At 42.4% G+C, this 18,856-nt stretch overlaps 1 protein-coding gene across 5 annotated transcripts in view; it reads left to right on the top strand.

Moving 5' to 3' along the window:
- CRIM1 (cysteine rich transmembrane BMP regulator 1) overlaps nt 1-18,856 on the top strand; it is a 214,236-nt gene that overhangs the window by 191,800 nt on the left and 3,580 nt on the right. For all 5 annotated transcript variants that reach the window (XM_077135053.1, XM_077135057.1, XM_077135054.1 and 2 more), the window contains 3 exons: nt 4,255-4,449; nt 10,353-10,475; nt 14,036-14,226. In XM_077135053.1, the coding sequence (XP_076991168.1) occupies nt 4,255-4,449; nt 10,353-10,475; nt 14,036-14,226 (509 nt within the window). The remainder of the gene's footprint in view (nt 1-4,254; nt 4,450-10,352; nt 10,476-14,035; nt 14,227-18,856) is intronic.

The raw sequence follows: 18,856 nt of genomic DNA on the forward strand, positions 1-18,856 counted from the left end.
GGAGAGGAGATGGCTGCACATGCCCGTTGTTTAGTCTTTTGGTGGCTACCTGAGCCCTGTGCTCTGAAACAAAATAGTGGTTTAGACTTTGGTGCATGTTTTGAGGTCCCTCAGTCCTATCCTCAGTCCGTCTTTGTGGGACACTGATCCCTTTCTCATTCTCTGTTTACCTTCGAAGGAAGGTACTCATTGTTTCAGCCAGTAGTTGATTGGCATCTGTCCCATGTGCCCACATTTTTTAAGCTAACAAGATAGCTTCCTGATCTCTGAATTAGCTTAGTTGCAATAGTTGCAAATGAATTTAAGTCAAAGGAGAGGTGTTGCTGAGGTGATGAGTGATGAGCAGAGCACGAAAGGAACAGAAATAAATTGGTAGAGGTCCCTGGAAATTGGGCCGTGGTCATCTCAGCCCATTGAGTGAAGGAAAGTAGCTTCACTGCAGCTACAAAGCTCCCAGAGTCTCTGGCTGTGCCTCTGCAGTGCTGTGCCCGGAGCCTGCTGGCAGTCCTTCTCTGCGACAGGTTCCGTAGGGTTCTCTGTGCTCCTCGGTGTCATTCTGATACTTTGGATTTTTAATCCTGATTGAATTTAGCAGAGGATTTATTTTGTAACAAAACACAATGGGGAACTATCATTTCACCCGCTATGTAATCAAAAGTTCTTGGTTCAGCCTATTGCCTCCAAGGCATTCAGGGTGGTGGTTCTTTCTCTTATATTATTTTATAAATATTCTTTTAGACAATGATCTCATACAATTACTGAATGAATGGTTACCTAAACACTCTGTTATGCTGCAGCCCAGTATTAGATCTTTGGCGTTTCTTCCATGGTTTAATTTTCTTGCTCAAGTCACTTGAAATTCTTCTCAGTGGGTCAGCATCATTCAGAAAACACCGTATTGCGTGGCCAGGTTCTGTAGAAGTGGCCTCAGAGTAGGCTCTTTTCTTCCATATTCCTTCGTGTGTGTGTGTGCATGTGTCTGTGTGTCTCTCAGTGCTCACACGTGCCCCCATGTTTGTTTGAAATTTCCATTTTATATATTTTTGCCTCATTACCTGGTAGTAACTCAAGATGATTGAAAAAATACTGTAACCATAGACAAATATGAAGAAACAGAAAAATTCACCCTTGATCTTAACAATCACTTATTTCTTTGTGGCCAGTTCTTAATTTTCCTGTTGACATGGTTAAGCTCCCACCACATGTGAAAATATATATCCTGTTCTTTCATACACTAATGAGACAGTTACACCATATTGTCCTGTATCATTTATCATAGGAGTGATGTAAACATCTCTGTCTCGTTGAGGTTTTCTCCTGATTTCTTTAATACTATTGTAATAAAGATTTATATAAGTCAGTTGGGCCCTTTTCTAATTATTTCCCTAGAGGAGATTTCTGAAAGTAGAATTCTTGGATCAAAGGCGTATGAACTGTTTAAAGATCCACGATGGGCCCCACCCCTTGTGCGTCTTATCCCGCACTCTCACCACTGGTGTTTTCCTGCCTGTAGCTCCCCGTGACTGACTGGGATTCCCCCCAGGCTTGGGTACTCGTACCTCGGTGTGTCTTGAATCACTGCCCCCCTAGTGACATCTCCATGGCCGTGTTCACAGAGAGGCCGAGAGACTGAAGTCCGGCACTGCAGCTCTCGTTGGTCCATCTGGACATCTGCAGGCATCCAGTGAGGCGTACCCAGGTTCCTGGCAAGGTCACTGGCTCTGAACTTTGTGAAGCAGGGAAGTGGCCCTTACATCTTGGTAGTACCTTATCCCAGTCTCCCAGGCAAAATCCAGGGTCCTCCTTCCTGCGCCCTCTTCTTCACTGTCCATATCCTGACTGTGACGTCTCAGAAGTATCTCTCAGCTTGGCCCTGCCTTTCCATGTCCATACCACTGCCTAGTCTGGAAGCACATCTCGCCTCTCATCTGTCCCACCCATTGAATCCCCCATATTGTTGTATTTCAGAGTTATCTTACATCTGGTAAGACCGCCCCCCTCCTCAGGAAAGATTCTCATTGAGCCCATTGGGTGATTCAGCCATCTGACATGTCATTTTGGTTTTCTTAATGAAGCTTCCTTCTTTAAGGACGCACTGTTAACAAAACCGTCTACCACTGGTTTGGTCTGAAAGCTCCTAGATGAGTTTTTACTTTAATTATCAGTACACCAGTAATTTTTTGTGGGAACATTCACAAAAACAGTGAAGTATGTTTTTAAATAAATATTGGAGAAAGGACCTCTGTTTACAACTGAAATTCCCCATGACTGCTCATTATCCCTTGTGGAACCTTAGGCAGCGGTTTAGAAGAGAAACCACGTTGAGAAGTAGAGATGTTACACATTGTAACACAACGTAGATTCCTTCTCATGCTTGCTTACTAACTGCAGTTGCCTGGACTGTGTGTAGAAATGCAAAATATCACAGAAATGGGACATTATTGGTACCATTTAATAAGAAGTGGAGTGGAGGTACGAAAAGAACGTGGGAGTCAGAGACAGATCTGCAACCATCTCTCCCTGTGGTCTTCGTCTGCTGAAGCCTGAGGAGAAGCTTTATGCTGGGGTTCTCACTGGTCACTGCTTCTAGCCACTCTGAAGCACTCAACGCTCCTAGTTTGGGCTGCTCAGAGAAAATACCTCCTCCTGCCATATGCTTACGCATCTCGCATTGCTCCCTCGGATGTCTAGATTCTGTCCTTTGTGTCTGTGCAGAGAACACTGTCCCTGCAAAAGCTTCCCAGGTGCCTTCTGGGAAGAACCCTGAGCCCAGGAAGCCATGCCTTTCCTAAGGAACTTTCCGCCCAAGATTCCTTGATAGTTTTGCATTTGTGACAAGTGGCAATTAGAGCTGCCTTTAGAATCTGAGCATAAAATTTCCCCAGACTCATAGGAGTCATCCAGTTATTGGCAGTGACAGGGAAATGCCACCCACAAAATGTCTCTCCATTGATTTGCTCCCTCTCTGCTTTGCTGCTAGGACTGCTGGTTATTTGGGGTCATCATTGCTTGACCTCTAGAGAAGTGCTTGCTGTGAAATGTGTCCATTAGTTAGCTCAGGCAGACCAGCAAAAGACGTTTGCCAGGTGAACTCACCGCCGTCCCTCCTACGTGCTTCGTGACTCCCAGGGGTGTAAACCTCACTGGCATCGTGAGACAGGACTCCCGGGATGAGCCGGGACCCAGCATCATGAGATTGAGAGTCTTCTTCACCAAAACGGGAAAGAGAAGTGAGGCAAAGTAAAGTGTCAGTGACTGGGCAATTTCAGGTAGAGTTGACAGGTGACTCTGGAGGTTATTCTTATGCATTATATAAATATCCCTTTTTGGTTCGTAGTGTATTGGAACAGGTAGATGAAAGTACTTGAAACTGTGGCGCCAGTTTCCAGTAGCCTTGATTCTTAAAGATGATTGTATAATGATATAGCTACAGTGTAACTGTGATTAGGAAAATCTTGTGTCTGATGCTCCTTTTCTCCAGATTGTGGATAGAAAAGAACTTTCAAGGATTGGGGAACGGAAGAAATGATGATAGCAAGAGATAATTTTTAAAAATTTTTAATATGCAAATTCCTATAAATAAAAATTTCTTTTAAAATAGTTCATTCTCAAATACCATAGTTTGCTGGAAAAAATGGATTGATATGAGATGAGGTTGTTTTTAAAGTAGAAATGTCTATTAAGCAGAGGGAAATCCATCCAGCATCACTGAAAAACTAAGGCAATGACTAGTTTCCCAACTAAAATAGCAGAGAACACATATTAGCTTCCTGTGACATTGCCCTCACCATTCCTTACTATTCCCCTGTGTCATTTACAAAAAGGTTAACTAAATGTAAGAATTTCTCGAATCCCCAGACTTTTTACTCTCTTCCCACGTGAACATAACCTGGGAACACATACCTGTTTGTTTCAGTTGTTTTTCACGTTGTTTGTTAAGTTTGCGGATTTTGCAGTGATAACGTAAGAACAGTTATCTGCTGGGTGTCAGTCCCAGCTGGGGGTGACACTTACCCCCGTGCTGGCCTCAGGGGTCCTCCTTCAGGTCGAGGCCACGGGACGAGAGTTCTGCAGACCCTCCTGAGTGGAGGAAGGTGGCAGGAAGGGACCAGGGAAACGGAAGTTTTACCAAACTGAGCAAATCCTAAAGTGTCTTACGACTGTCCAAAGCTGCTCCCCTGTAATTCTCAATTTTAAGAAGATGCTGTGCTTTATCACGTCTGCCTACTCCACCATGTGTCTTCTTTTCACTAGAAGACACAATCCCAAAGAAGGTGGTGTGCCACTTCAGCGGGAAGGCCTACGCGGACGAGGAGCGGTGGGACATCGACAGCTGCACACACTGCTACTGCCTGCAGGGGCAGACCCTGTGCTCCACTGTCAGCTGCCCCCCACTGCCCTGCGCCGAGCCCATCAACGTGGAAGGAAGTTGCTGCCCCATGTGTCCAGGTAACTGAGCCCTTGTCCTATTTTTAAGCTGTAATACTGATTTAAGAGGAGACTAGAGCAGACTTGAGGTCTGCACCCATCCGTTCGGTCACGTTTACCCTCGTTGTGAGGAGGCCGAGGCTCCGTCTCCCTGCACAGAGACTTGCAGAAAGGCCGTCAAGATGAGTCCAGACCCTGGTCCCATTCCAGACTTGCCCTGTTTCTTCTCAGCTTTACCCTTCAGTGGCAGTTTAGCCTGTGGCTATAACAGACCTGTTAAGGTGCCTGCCCTACTGGAGTAGTACAGTTTTCAGTTGTCTTATCTAGTACATAGCACCCATTCTTCACAGGTTTCATGCCAGCTTTCATGCACAGAAGCTTTTAATGAGGTAAATAGTGAAATGCATCCTTTATTCAGCCAAGTCTCATTCAGTGCCTGCGGCATACCAGGCACCGTTCTAGGTGCTGGGCACGTGCCAGTGAGTAAAGCCAAGTCCCTGCCCGCACGGAGCGCACGTTTTGGTGGGAGAGGCGAGCGCAAAGCAGTTGACAGTGAGACGGTGGGCAGCAAGGTGGTGAGAGGCGCTCTGGAGAAGAATATAGCAAGGCAGTGAATTCGGGAGAAGTGAGGACAGGTTGTTTTCTATAGGGCGGTGTTTCAGGGAACAGCTGGCTCATAAGAGGACGTTTCTAAAGAGACCCAGAAGAGTTGCATATGCCCTGGGGAGGAGCTCACCAGGCAGAAGCCCTGAGATGGGAGTGTGCTCTGAATGAATGTTCAGGAAAAGCAGAAGGGCCCATGTGGATGGAGCCCAGCAGCACAGTGGAGGGGGACGGGCGGGGAATAGGAGTGAGGAAGAGAGTGGCAGCCCTGGGCCGAAATACCCGAGCCCATCGGCGACTGTGAGGAGCTTTTATTAAGGGAGATAGGAAACCACAGAGGATTTTGAGCAAAGGAATGACATGGTCTGACTTAGATTTTAATGGGATTACTCCATTCAGCATAGACTGTGGGATATGGAAGACAAGAATAGAAGCAGAGAGACCAATTTTTTGGAGCTTTTTATCATAATCCAGGTGAGAATTAATGGCATCTGAGACCGGGGTCGCCATGATGTTACGAGGAGTTGTCAGATTCCAATTATTCCTTAAGGCGAGAATCAGTAGGATTTGCTGAGAAAGTGGAGGATGCATACAAAGTTTTTGGCTTTGGAGCAGCAGCTTTGGGGGATACAGTCAGCTTGGCTTGGAACATTTTAAGTTTGAAATATCTGTTAGACATCCCAACGGATATCATGAATATGAGTAGTAGTTGTCTAAATTTGGAGTTCAGGAGAGAGATTGGAAATAGACACATAAATTCGAAAGTTGTCAGCCAGAAGTAATTCTTAAGTGTTAGGACTGAATGAATGAGATCATCCAAGGAGTGAATGCAGAGAAGAGAGGAGAGCCCAGGACTGAGCTTTGGAAGAGCAGGCAGGTGAAGGACGTGTGAAGGACACCGAGGAGAAAGGTCAGCAGCACTGGAGGAAAGTCAAGAGGGGCAGTGAGCTGGATGCTAAGTTGAGACATCGTCTCAAGTTGGAAAGACTAATCAGCTAAACCAAGTGCTGCTGTTCGGTCGCTTCAGATGGGAAGGAGAGACCTAACTGTCATGTTGAGCCTTGAAGAGCAGTTTCCATACAGCGATGGGGGCAAAGTCCAGGTAGAGTAGTTCCGAGAGAAGACGGGAGGGGTGAACTGGAGAGGCTGCTTCCGTGACCCTGACGCAGACCATGGGGGCAGCATTCAAAACTGAGATGCACTGTGGCGGGGTCTCGGGAGCCGCTCTGAGCAGGGACTGAGCTGGACCTTGCAGGGTGGTCGGCTCTCTCTGTTGGAGTGAAGAGGGCTGTCTGATCAAAGACCGAGCTGGGAAGGGTCAAGGCCAAATGCCCCTAGAGCAGGCCATTCTCTAGATGGCCTTGGCCCAGATCTTTACAGCCTTAACTACCAGGCAAAGGTGTGGACTTAGGGGGGCAGGCTCGAGTTTGTGCATAAAGATGATTGACACGTCTGGGGAGGACGCAGGAGGTAGTGGGCGGGAGGAGCTAGAGCAGAGCCAGACGAGACAAGCACAGCTGCAGCACGAACCTCAGATGGCCCAGCCGTGTGACAGGAAGGACCCGGACTCAGCAGTGACGGTAGGAATAGAGGTCAAGGTGCACGCGAGCAGATATGCTGTCCTTGGTTGTTGTGTTCTATAAAAAGAGATTTATCCAGGGACTGCTCAGCTAGGATTTCCTATTCATTAACTCATCCATCTGCATCTGATATATCATTGCTGAATCACTTCTCCCTCTTATCTCTAAGCAAATTTTGTAGTCAGTTGAGCTTTTGCTACCTTACCATAGAAAACTGTAACTGCCTGCCAGGAAGGTTAGATTCCTGTTCCAGTCTCCCCTTGGATCAAAGTGTGATGTTCATCGAGGCTCTTTGTGGAAACTTCAGCTGACATTTTGCATTTGGATAGTACATGCTACCGCCTAGAGCTGCTGTGAGGACATACCAGATGTGATGGCAGAAGTGCTGCCTGGTTCCCCCAGCAAACAGTAATCTGGCCTCATGCCTCTAGATGTACCAACCAGCATCCTGAATAGCCTCACCCAGTACAAAGTATTTTCATCCTCTGCTCTCTTTAGATTGGTACAAACCTGTGAGGTAATCTGTGGTTAGTACTTGTCCCATCTTCCAGAGAAGAAACTGAGGCTCAAAAAAGTCAAGCAGTGTCGGAAGTGATGCAGCTGTTGAGCAGAAGACCTGGGCTCCTTGTCCTAGGTTGACCTCAGGTCCCATCTCTTAAAAAGGGGGGTGCGTTGATCTTGTGAGCCCCAACAGCCCTGCCCCAACTTCAGAGAAAGGATGGCTTAAAGAAGATGGTTCTTACATCTGGCCAGATAGCTCTGAAAGTAAAATATATCCTCAGTAAGTTGTGTTGCATTCCTCTGAAGTTCACCCCATCTCGGGTAAGACGTGAGGGCAGGTGTGGTTCTTACTTGCAGTCACTCACCCCTGATCTGAGTGGTCTGGCTGGAGTTTTCCATCATTCTCCTGGTTCAGTCCTTCTGCAATTTTCACAGCTATGAAGGGCTCTTTTAGTAAATGCTAAAAGGGTTGTATCTCGGGGTCAGGAGTTGAATGCCGTCTTTGGCCAGGGCCAAAGGATAACACCTCCACTTCTTTTTATTTCTCCATGCAGTTTTTTGCTGAAAGTTTTATCCTTTTTTGGCAGAACTGCTTGGAGGCAGCTTCTATGCTTCTATACTTAAGTACAAATTAAAGGGAAATGATCCTTTAATTTCCCCTTATAGACTTGAGGACCCTGACCCAGAGCTGTGGATATTTTCTGATAAAGAAGGGATGGGTTAGATTTTGATCAGAGTTGAACTGACCTTCATAAAGCAGATGCAAAGGATAGGCCATGAGCTGCTCTTGTGGAGAGGCAGCAGTCGGCCCTTAAGTGGTCAGGAGAGCCCCGTGAGGACAAGGGATTGGTCTTTGTTCACAGCTGCATCCCCCAAACCTAGACCAGCTCACCCAGAGAATGAGTGCTCAGGAAATGTTTGCAGAACGCACCAGTCATCACCTTAGAAGGCCCCCCTTCACCCTACCAGGTCCTTCTAGCTACTCCTGCTGTTGCCGAGTGCAGACCATGGGGAAAACTCATCCAGCCGAGCGTGTGTGGTGGGCAGGGCTGTACCTGAGCCCTACCAGGTGCAGGGGTAAGGGACAAGGTTGCCAACGACTCTCCTGGTGTCATCCAGGAAAAACCTCAAGTAGAAATGAATTGATTGTGGCTCTGGGGCCTCTGCAGAAGTTCTTGTTCCTTAGCTGCTGACGTCCAGAAGTTTGGTGCAGTCCGTCTCACATTAACCTTTGACACGGAGGCCCCGGAAGTCAGTGGCAGGTTGGCCCCTGATGCAACAGGAAGGCTCAAAGCTGTGAGCTGGACTGGATGGAAAGGTTTGCAGGTGCAGGGCACTGGAAGAGTCCACGTTCACAGCAAGGTGCTTTTCTCCCCAAGTTCTGTCATGAAATTCATGCCAGAATAAGATCAGGGTTTCTCGATGAGTGAGTTAAGCTACACACACACACACACACACACACACACACACACGTGTCAGAATCACCTCCCCAGGCCTCCTGAATCAGGACCTGTGGGAATCAGCACATAGTATGTTATTTTGATTTAATAGAAAAGTTTGAGAGTCACTGGTTTATATTTATATGTTATATTCTTACTGCAAATGAGAATATTTTCAGTAAATTATTTTTTTAAAAACATTTGTATTGAGGAATATCCACATACGTACAGTACAACCGTAGTGTACAATCAGTGGCTCACAGTATCATCACATAGTTGGGTATTCATCACCATGATCGTTTTTAGAACATTTACATCATGCTGTAAATTCTGTAGTTTGTAGGTCCCTGTTCAACCTTTGGAACTTGTACACTTCCAAAGAGACCTTTTGAATAAGAAAGGAGACCTTATAAATAAGAAAGCAGAAGACTGGGCAGCTAAAGCCAAAGTGACTGTTCAAGGAAGCAGCAAGAAAGCTTGGTCTTCAGAATGTTAGAACTGGATTTGTTTCCTAGCTCGGCTGCTTACTAGATTCATCATCTTGGGCAAGTTACTTAACTTCTCTAACTTTATTTCTCCTGCTAGGGGTGGGCCACGGTGGCTCAACAGGCAGAGTTCTCACCTGCCATGCTGGAGACCCGGGTTCATTTCCAGGTGCCTGCCCATGCAAAAAAATAAAAAACTAAAAAATAAAAATATTACCCCTGCTAGGTACTCAGTTAATTCATGTGGTGAATAATCCATCAGTTTTCCCCTCTCTTAAGCTCATTTTAAGGTTTAATTGGTGAAAAACTAGTAATTCGGTGAGAGACAAAAATAGCTGAGCAAAGGAGTTTAATACTATTTCAATTTATGTAATTTCTATTTAATGTATTTTATTTGCTCTAAATTAGGGTATTAGTGAGTATTTGGTATTATAAATGTTCAATGACTTTATAAAATTCAGTTTTTTTTAACAGGTTAGGAATATGTGATTGACTTATTTTTGGTTTTTGAAAATAGAGGTATACTTAAAAATTATTTCTTAAAAATACTGGGGAAAAAAAAAATACTGGAGTAGTTCTTATTAGCCAGATGAAGTATAGATATGAAAATATGTTTGTAGAAACTGAGAAAAGCCCTGAATATTTTTTTCTGGTCTCTTAGAACTTGTCTTCAAAACCGATCTGTTTTTTTAGGGGTAAAGAATATATTTATTCCCAGTTGTGTTTCATATTATAGTATCTTGTGGATCAAAGTATGTATATAGTCCAGTTAGATAATATAAATATATTCACTGAAAATCACTTCCCAATCTGAATGGTTCCGGTGGTAACCGGCAGACATTTAAGACTTAAATTAGGCATCACCTCATGAGGTCTGTAGCTCCATTCCCATTTAGGGGAAGAGAGTTGGAGGGAAAATGGCCAAGAAACACATAAATAGCGGACGATGCTTTACAGTTTCAGGTTCTGCTGATATTGTGATTCCACATGCATGGATTATAAAGAAACAGTTATGAAAATACAGTATTTAGCTGATAGAAAGTAAAAAAAATCCTCCATTTCAGGCAGTGTTCATACCTCACACGAAACTATACAGCCCAGACCACACTTAAAAAAAAGAAAATGTTGTAAGACATGTTTCATCACAAAGCTAGTGCTTCTCTCTCTAAGGGAAACGCCGTAAATGCGGGACCTGACTCTTCGTGCTCTGTTAGATACTGTATTACGTTGAATACACCATTTGGATTGAGGATGTGAAAAGCATTAATGAGGTGACTTCTCCACCATCTCTTACGACAAACATTGTGTTCTTCTAGAAATGTATGTTCCAGAACCAACCAATATTCCTATTGAGAAGACAAATCATCGTGGGGAACCGGACCTGGAGAGTCCCATGTGGCCCACACCTAGTGAAAATGACATTATCCACCTGCCTAGAGGTAAGCGCAGAGAACAGGTGAGGTCCATTCAGGCTTACATGTGAACTGCTTTTTTTTTCGTTTTATTTTTTATTTTTTGCTTTTTGCATGGGCAGGCACCGGGAATCGAATGCGGGTCTCCGGCATGCAGGCGAAAACTTTGCCACGGAGCCACCACGGCCCACCCTTTTTTTTTTCTTTTTAAACTTGCTGTGGGTAACTTTTTTAAACTGCCATGTGCAAGTAAGTTCAAAAAACTAACTCCAGAAGAGCTCCCCTTAGCTGTACCGTATTTAACTGGGTACGACTCCTCCCCCACGACCCCAGATACTCAGAGATACAGTGATGATGGAAAAAAGACCCTAACCCTAACCCTAACCCTAGCTGGGTATATGGAATTTCTACACCTTCTTTCAGATTTCTGTGTGTGATTGGACTTTGTAAGCACAGTAACAATGAATTATTCACTGTCCTGGCAGATCCTGCCCTAAGCATTTCTGTGTTAGGTAAACACTGCTTTCTCATCCCATCAGTTCAGTTTATTACAGGTAATGATTCTCCTAATCTCCAGGTTTATTCCATGTCTTTATATTTTCCTCTTACCTTTCCAGTGTATATATTAGAGATGATATGAGGCAGATTCCTATTAATACTGCTTTCTCTATAAAAATAGAACTCTTGATCAAAATAGCATGAACTTGCTCTTATCACATGACTCAATCCCACCATCTCCAAGTACATTTTCAAAATCATTGCCATGTCATCTTTATATTTCTTTTGGAAGAAGCCATGTTCATAGCTGAGAGATTAATGGTGTTACTCTAGATACTCTAAATGTTATGCTTGGATCAAGCCAGATAACTAGAGGGTCAAATCCCTGTTCCCAGGGTTTGGGCTCCGTGTATAATTGCTCTGACTGAGTGGTGGTTTAGCATTATACTTGCATTCATTTGGCCAGCAAACTTCAGAGCTTCTGTATGCCAATCATTATTCTAGATGCTGGACTTTGATCATGAAGAATTGCTTTATTTATTGTATTATTTTGAGAACTTTCGCATTACATGGTATCCCTGTCAGTCCCTGAGAAGAAATTTCCTCTTCTCAGAAGCAAGAAAATTCATTTTTCTCCTAGACAACTGATTTATCTTAATCTTAATGCCGTTGTGAATCTCGTTGATAAAACTTGTTTCTGTTTTTTCTTTGGCTACTTGGAAGCTCAAAGCTAGATTTTATGGCCCACTTGAAACACTGAAAATAGAATTTAAGGACTGAATTTTGTGAGCAGACCTCAATCCCAGCTTCATTTTCCTTTCACCAAGATATTCTTTTTTTTTTTTTAATTAGAGAGGAAGAAGTAAAACTTTTACTTTTTTTAAATTTTTATTTATTTATTATACATAACATATAAACAACAACATTCTTACCATATGATCATTCCATTCTTGATATATAATCAATGACTCACATTATCATCACATAGTTGTATATTCATCATCATGATCATTTCTTAGAATATTTGCATCAATTCAGGAAAAGAAATAAAAAGAAAAAAAAATTCATACATACCATACCCCTTTCCCCTCCCTATCATTGATCACTTGCGTTTCAATCTACTAAATTTATTTCAACATTTGTTCCCCCTATTATTTATTTATTTTTAATCCATATGTTTTATTCGTCTGTTGATACGGTAGATAAAAGGAGCATCAGACACAAGTTTTCCACTATCACACAGTCACACTGTGAGATCTGTGTCATTATACAATCATCTTTAAGAAACATGGCTACTGGAACACAGCTCTACATTTTCAGGCAGTTCCCTCCAGCCTCTCCATTACATCTTAACTAAAAAGGTGATATCTACTTAATGCATAAGAATAACCTCCAGGATAATCTCTCGACTCTGTTTGGAACCTCTCAGCCATTGACACTTTGTCTCATTTCACTCTTCCCCCTTTTGGTCAAGAAGGTTTTCTCATTCCCTTGATGCTGAGTCCCAGCTCATTCTAGGATTTCTGTCCCTCATTGCCAGGGAGGTCCACACCCGTGGGAGTCATGTCCATTGTAGCAGGGGGAAGGGCAGTGGGGAGAGGGCAGGGGGGAGGGCACAACTTGCCGTGTCGGCTTAGAAAGAGAGAGAGGCCACATCTGAGCAACAAAAGAGGTTCTCTGGGGTAACTCGTAGGCATAAGGCTTAGCCTATCCTTTGCAAGGATAAATTCATAGGGGTGAACCCCAAGATCAGGGGCTCAGCTCAGTAGGATAGGCTGAGCCCCTGCTTGTGAGAGTAAATGATGGACAGTTTTAAAATCACATTCATGAGCTGAATTTCCAGAACAATGTAAAAGCAACTCCTTTTGACTCTGTGTGCAGTAAAAGCTAATTTCCCTGCATCTTTGGCTAAACGGGTCTCTGATGCATTTACAAAAGCTGACTACAAGGGTTTATTTGGAACAAAATCAACAAAAAATATGGAAACTTCAGGGAGTTTCTTGGAAGTTTACTGATCGTATTGATCAGTATGTGTTTAACCTTGCCATCTCTGTCTGCAACATAAGAATGATAATTTCAAGGAAAGAAAGGCTCTTCTTCAACAAGAGCAAAATTCAAGATTGTCCTCCTTGTAGTATTTGGGCCAACATAAGACAGTGATCAAGTGAGTTTTCAGTAAACTTTATGAGAAGTAAGGTTAGAACTTGGTCTCTGACCAAGTTTCTAAGTTTCTAGGTTTCTGCTTAGAACTTGGTGAATTAGAATATTAACGAAAAGGCCAAGCTCCTGATTCTCATTTAGCTTTGGATCTCGTCTTAGCTATTGCACCAGTAAAATAGGAGAATATACTTTGTCCTAGTTTCCTGTTTGCCAGTAAGTGGGGAGCTGAGCCAATGCCTCTGCTTCAGAATCCTGGAAGACCATACATGTTAATCAAAGTAGGGTTTTTTAATGTTTTTTTAATTGTGAAATACAGCATACATGCAAAAAAGCAATAAATTTCCAAGTACATTTTAACAAGTGGTTATAGAACAGATTAAAATCTGTTGGATATGGGTTACAGTTCCATGATTTTTCATACTTTCTTCTAGATGCTCCAAGACACTGGAGACCAAGAGAAATACCTATATAATGATTCAGCAGTCATACTCATTTGTTAAATTGTATCTTCTCTGTTATATTCCGCCTTCTCTTTAAATAACATATATACATAAAAGCAATAAATTTCAGAGTACATCATAACAATTAGTTGTAGAACAGGTTTCAGACTTGGTATGAATTGCATGCAGTTCCACAATGAAAATAGTTTTTAATTGTCTGATACCAGTCACTTTTTAAAGTCTACCTAAGCATTTTCCTGTTTTCTTAACTAGAGCAAATCATCCTACCCAATGAGCCCTCTCACCTTGCTATTTCTTTTTTCACATCCATCCCTAACCTGCCTTCTCAGAGTTTGAATTAACATTAGACTTTAAAAAGTACTGGGAAGCAGTAAAGCCAGGTTGCTGATCCCTATTTGCTATGTAATCTAAATAATCCTGAAAAGTTCTGGTTTAGGTAATAAATGCTTATAATTTTTTTTCTCCTAGACATGGGTCATCTCCAGGTAGATTACAGAGATAGTAACAGGCTGCACGCAAGCGAAGAGCCTTCTCTGGATTCCATTGCCTCGGTTGTGGTTCCCGTAGTGATATGCCTCTCCATTATAATCGCATTCCTGGTCATCAACCAGAAGAAACAGTGGGTGCCACTGCTCTGCTGGTATCGGACACCAACTAAGGTACGGTTCTAAAAACGTCTCAGTCTCTTGAATGATGAAATTAAGAAAAGCTTGTGCTCTTGAATTTCCTTAAAATTAACACCTTATATATTAATCAGTAAAGTCTTTTTCTTTTCTTCTGCAAGGATTAAAAAAAAATGTTTTTATTAGGGAAGTTGTAGGTTTAAAGGAAATCATGAATAAAATGCAGAGCTCCCACATACCACCCTAGTAACAACTTGCATCAGCATGGTACATTTGTTATAACTCAGGAAAGAACATTTTTACAGTGTATCCATAACTGTAGCCTGTTGTTTACAATAAGAGTTCACTATGTTGTGCAGTGTTATGTTTTTCTCTAATTTTTATTCTTCTAGCAGTTATACAACCCAAAATTTCTCCTTTTAACCATTCAAATATATAATTCAGTGCTAATTACATTCACAACGCTGTGCTGCCATCACTACCATCCATTACCAAAACTTAACAAGTCAATCCAAATAGAAACTCTGTACAATTTAAGCAATAAATCCCCATTCCTGACACCCACTCTGACCCTTGGTGTCCTATATTCTAGTTCCTGCCTGTGTGAATTATTATAATTATTTCATATCAGTGCAGTCATACTATATCGATCCTTTTGTGTTTGACTTATTTCACTCAACATAATTTCTTCAGGTTTCATCCATGTTGTTACATGTATCAGGACTTCATTCCCTTTTTTGCAGCTGAATAAGATTCCATTGTTTGTATATACTATATTTTGTTTATCCATTCATCAGTTAATGGAGTCTTGAATTTCTTCCACCAAACTTTGACGATTATGAATAATGTCACTGTGACATTAACTTTCAGTTCTTTTGGGCATTACCTGGAAGTGGGATTGCCAGGCCCTGTGTACAGTCTGAGCCTTCTGAGGGGCTGCTGAACTCTCCCAGTGGCTGCACCGTTTTCTATTCCCGTCAGCAATGAATGAGTGTCCTTTTTTCTCCACAGCCTCTCCAACATTTGTAATTTTCCATTTTTTTAATAATAACCATTCTACTGGGTGTAAAATAATATCTCACTATGGTTTCGATTTACATTTCATTTCCCTTGTAGTTAATGATGTTGAGCATTTCTTCACCTGCTTTTAGGGTACTTATCTTCTTTGGAGAAATGTCCACTTAAGGCCTTTTTTTAATGGGTTTTCCTTTTTTATTGTTGAGTTAGTGGGTAAGATATTAAGCCCTGTTGGTTTCCAAATATGTTCTCCTATTGAGTAGGTTGTCTTTTTACTTTCATGATAAAGTCCTTGGAGGCACAAAAGCTTTGAATTTTGATGAAGTACCATTTACCTATTTTTAATTTGTTGCTTGTGCTTTGAGTTTAAGTCCAAGAAGTCATTTGCCTAGCACAAGGCTCTAAAGATGCCTCTCTGTTTTTTTTATTGGAGTTTTATAGTTCTTGTCCTTATATTTAGGTCTTTGATCCATTTTGAGTTTTTGTATATGGTCCACCTTCATTTTGCATAGGGAAATACATATAGTTTTACTAGTAACATTTGTTGAAGAGACTTTTCTTTCTCCATTAAGTGGTCCTGGCACCCTTGTCAAAATCAGTTGTCCACAGATATAAGGGTCTATTTCTGAACTGGAAATTCTATTCTATGTGTTTGTTCTTGTGCTAGTACCATGCTGTTTTGATGCCAATGGTTTTGTAATAAGTTTTAAGATTAAGAAGTCTTTTGAGTCCTCCAGTTTCATTGTTCTGCTTTCAATGTGGCTGTGGCTATTCAGGCCCCTTACCCTTCCCTATAAATTTGATGATTAGCATTTCCATTTCCGCAGAGAAGGGTATTGGGATTTTTATTCAGTTTGCATTGAATGTGTAATTGCTTTGGGTGGAATTAACATCTTAACATTTATTATTCCAATCCATAAGTATGGAATGTCCTTCTATTTATTTAGGTTGTCTTTTATTTCTTTTAGCACTCTCTTGTCCTTTTCTGTGTACAAGTCCTGTATGGATCCTTTATTAGATATATTCGTAGGTATTTGATTCTTTTGTTGCTATTATAAACGGAATTTTTTTTCTTGATATCTTCTTCTGATTGTTTGCTACTAGTGTGCAGAAACGCAACTGATTTTTGCACACTGATCTTGTACCCTGCCACTTTGCTGAATTCATTTATTAGTTCCAGTAGCTTTGATGTAGGTTTGTCAGGATTTTCTGCATATAGTATGTCATCTGAAAATAGGGAAAGTTTTACTTCTTTCTTTCAAGGTCAAATGCTTTTTCTTTCTTTCTCTTGCCTATTTGTTCTGGTTGGAACTTCCTGCACAATGCTGAATAACAGTGGTGAAGTGGGCCTCCTTGTCTTGTCCTGCTCTTAGAAGGAAAGCTTTCAGTCTTTCTCCATTGTCGTTGTGGGTTTTTCCTGTATCCCCTTCATCATGTTGAGGAAGTTTCCTTCGATTCCTAGCTAACTGTTTTATCAGGAAGGGATATAATGCATTTTGTAAAATGCTTTTTTCTGCATCAGTTGACATGACCGTTTGCTTTTACCTTTTGTTCAGTTAATGCGGTGGATTACATTTGTTTATTTTATGTTTAACCACTCTTGCATATCTGGAGTGTATCCCACTTGGTCATGGTGTATTATTCTTACGATATGCTGTTGTATGTGGCTTGCTGGTGTTTTGTTGAGGAGTTTTGCATCTATATTCATAAGGGGATACTGATTTGTTGTTTTCTTGTGGCATATTTATCTGGCTTGGGCGTGAGAGTGATGTCAGCCTTGTACTGTGATTTTGGGCATATTCCCACCTCTCCAATTTTGGGGGATCCATTGAGCTTCTTGAATTTGCATATTCCTATCTTTCATTAAATTTGGGAAGTTTTCTGTCATTATTTCTTCCTCTCTTTCTTCTCCTTCTGGGACTGCCATAATGTATATTTGGGACGCTTGACGGGGTCCCACTGGACTCCTAGACTCTCTTCGTTCTTTTTTATCTTTCTGCTCCTCTGCCTGAATCATTTTAGGTTGTTTATCTTCAAGTTTACAGATTCTTTCTTCTGCTACCTCCAGTCTGCTGTTGAAACCATCTAGGGAATTTTTCATTTCAGTCCTGTGTTCTTCAACTCCTGTGTTTCTCTGGAGTAATTCCCATAGTGTTCACTCGTCGTTTTCCTCACATCCTTTGGTTCTTTCTCTATGTTTTCATCTCCTTGAGCACATTGAGGATCACTGTTTTAAGGTATGTGATAAAACCAAAATCTGGTCCTCTTCACTGATGGTTTTTCGATTTCGATCTGGTTCCTGTGGATAAGCCATCCTTTCCTGTTTCTTTGTTTGTCTTGTGATCTTTTTTTGCACACTGTACATCTTAATATTTTAAGGTTTTAACTGTGGGAGTTAGTCCCTGGGTTGTCCCTTAAATTTATATCCAGCTATTGATATAACAGATTTTCTTGAATACCAGAATCTAATCAAAACAAACAAACCAAGGCTCAAAGCACCTTTCAGTGTCGTTGCAAATAGGCCTTGCTTTGGCTGGGATCAGCTGGAGCGCTCAGACGGGAAAGTACACGTTCCTCTTGGTCTTTTCGGAGCCGACCTGAATGTGGAAGCCTGATTCTTTTCGTAGAACCTGTGCTTGCTAGAGGCCTTAGGAATTCCCTGTTTACAGTTTATAAGAGTTTGCCTGAATATGTCATCGATTCCATTTGAAGTAGTCTTGCTCCAGGCCGCTTCAACTTAATTGTTTCTGAGTTTCTCACACCTCTGTCTGCAAGTGGCTTCTCTACCCTCAGGGCACACTCTGGGAGGGTGAGCCTGAAATAAGGTCCCAGGCCCAGTTTCTCAGAATTCCTTCTGATAGCACTGACATCGCTACAGGCTGTGTTGTGGAGGGCCTCAGGGCGGGGAATGACCAGCAAGGGCTCCAGGAGCTTCTTCGATGGCTTTTGAAACCGAGTTTTCTCCGTTCAGCATTTGCCCTGTTGTTGCAGCCCTTTACTGTTGTCCAGAGTTTTGAGAAACATTGCTATTGCCCAAGGTGGGTTATAACAATGGTTGCCTTCCAGGCTGTCCCCTGGGGATCTGAGGTAGCTGATGAGATGTAGAGATCTGGGATCAGATCTCACACTCCCAGAGCTTGGATGACTAGTTCTTTATGTGCCACCTCGGTACCAGCAAGCTGAGCCAGAACCCAAGCTCCAGTTCCACTGCTGCCTGCTTTGCCCCCTGGGGGAGCAAATGGGATGGTAGCTACTGCAGGAGGGTTAAAAAACTCACCAGTCATTAGCGCAGTTTGCCAGCCTCCCCCTTCTGCTCCTCCCTGGATGCCACAGTGTCCCCTAGACTCAAGTTTCCCAAGTGGCCGATTCAGACCGTTCCTGCCAGTTCAGCAGTTGCTTTGGAGAGACGGATTCCTGGAGCTTCCGACTCCGCATCTTCACACAGTCCTTCCAGGTGGAATTTCCGTCGGTAAAGTCTTCCCGGCTTTTCCGAGCCTCAAATGCACCTCAGGCTCAGTAACTGTGTCCAAGACGGGGCGGATTATCCATCATGCATTGGTTAACGCAACTTGACCTGTCACGGATCCAGTGAATTTATTTTAACATCTTCAAATGAGCAAATACTTCCAGATTGGTTCCTATCATTGTT

Source organism: Tamandua tetradactyla, chromosome 17 (genome assembly GCF_023851605.1).
Source record: "Tamandua tetradactyla isolate mTamTet1 chromosome 17, mTamTet1.pri, whole genome shotgun sequence".
Taxonomy (NCBI): Eukaryota; Metazoa; Chordata; class Mammalia; order Pilosa; family Myrmecophagidae; genus Tamandua; species Tamandua tetradactyla.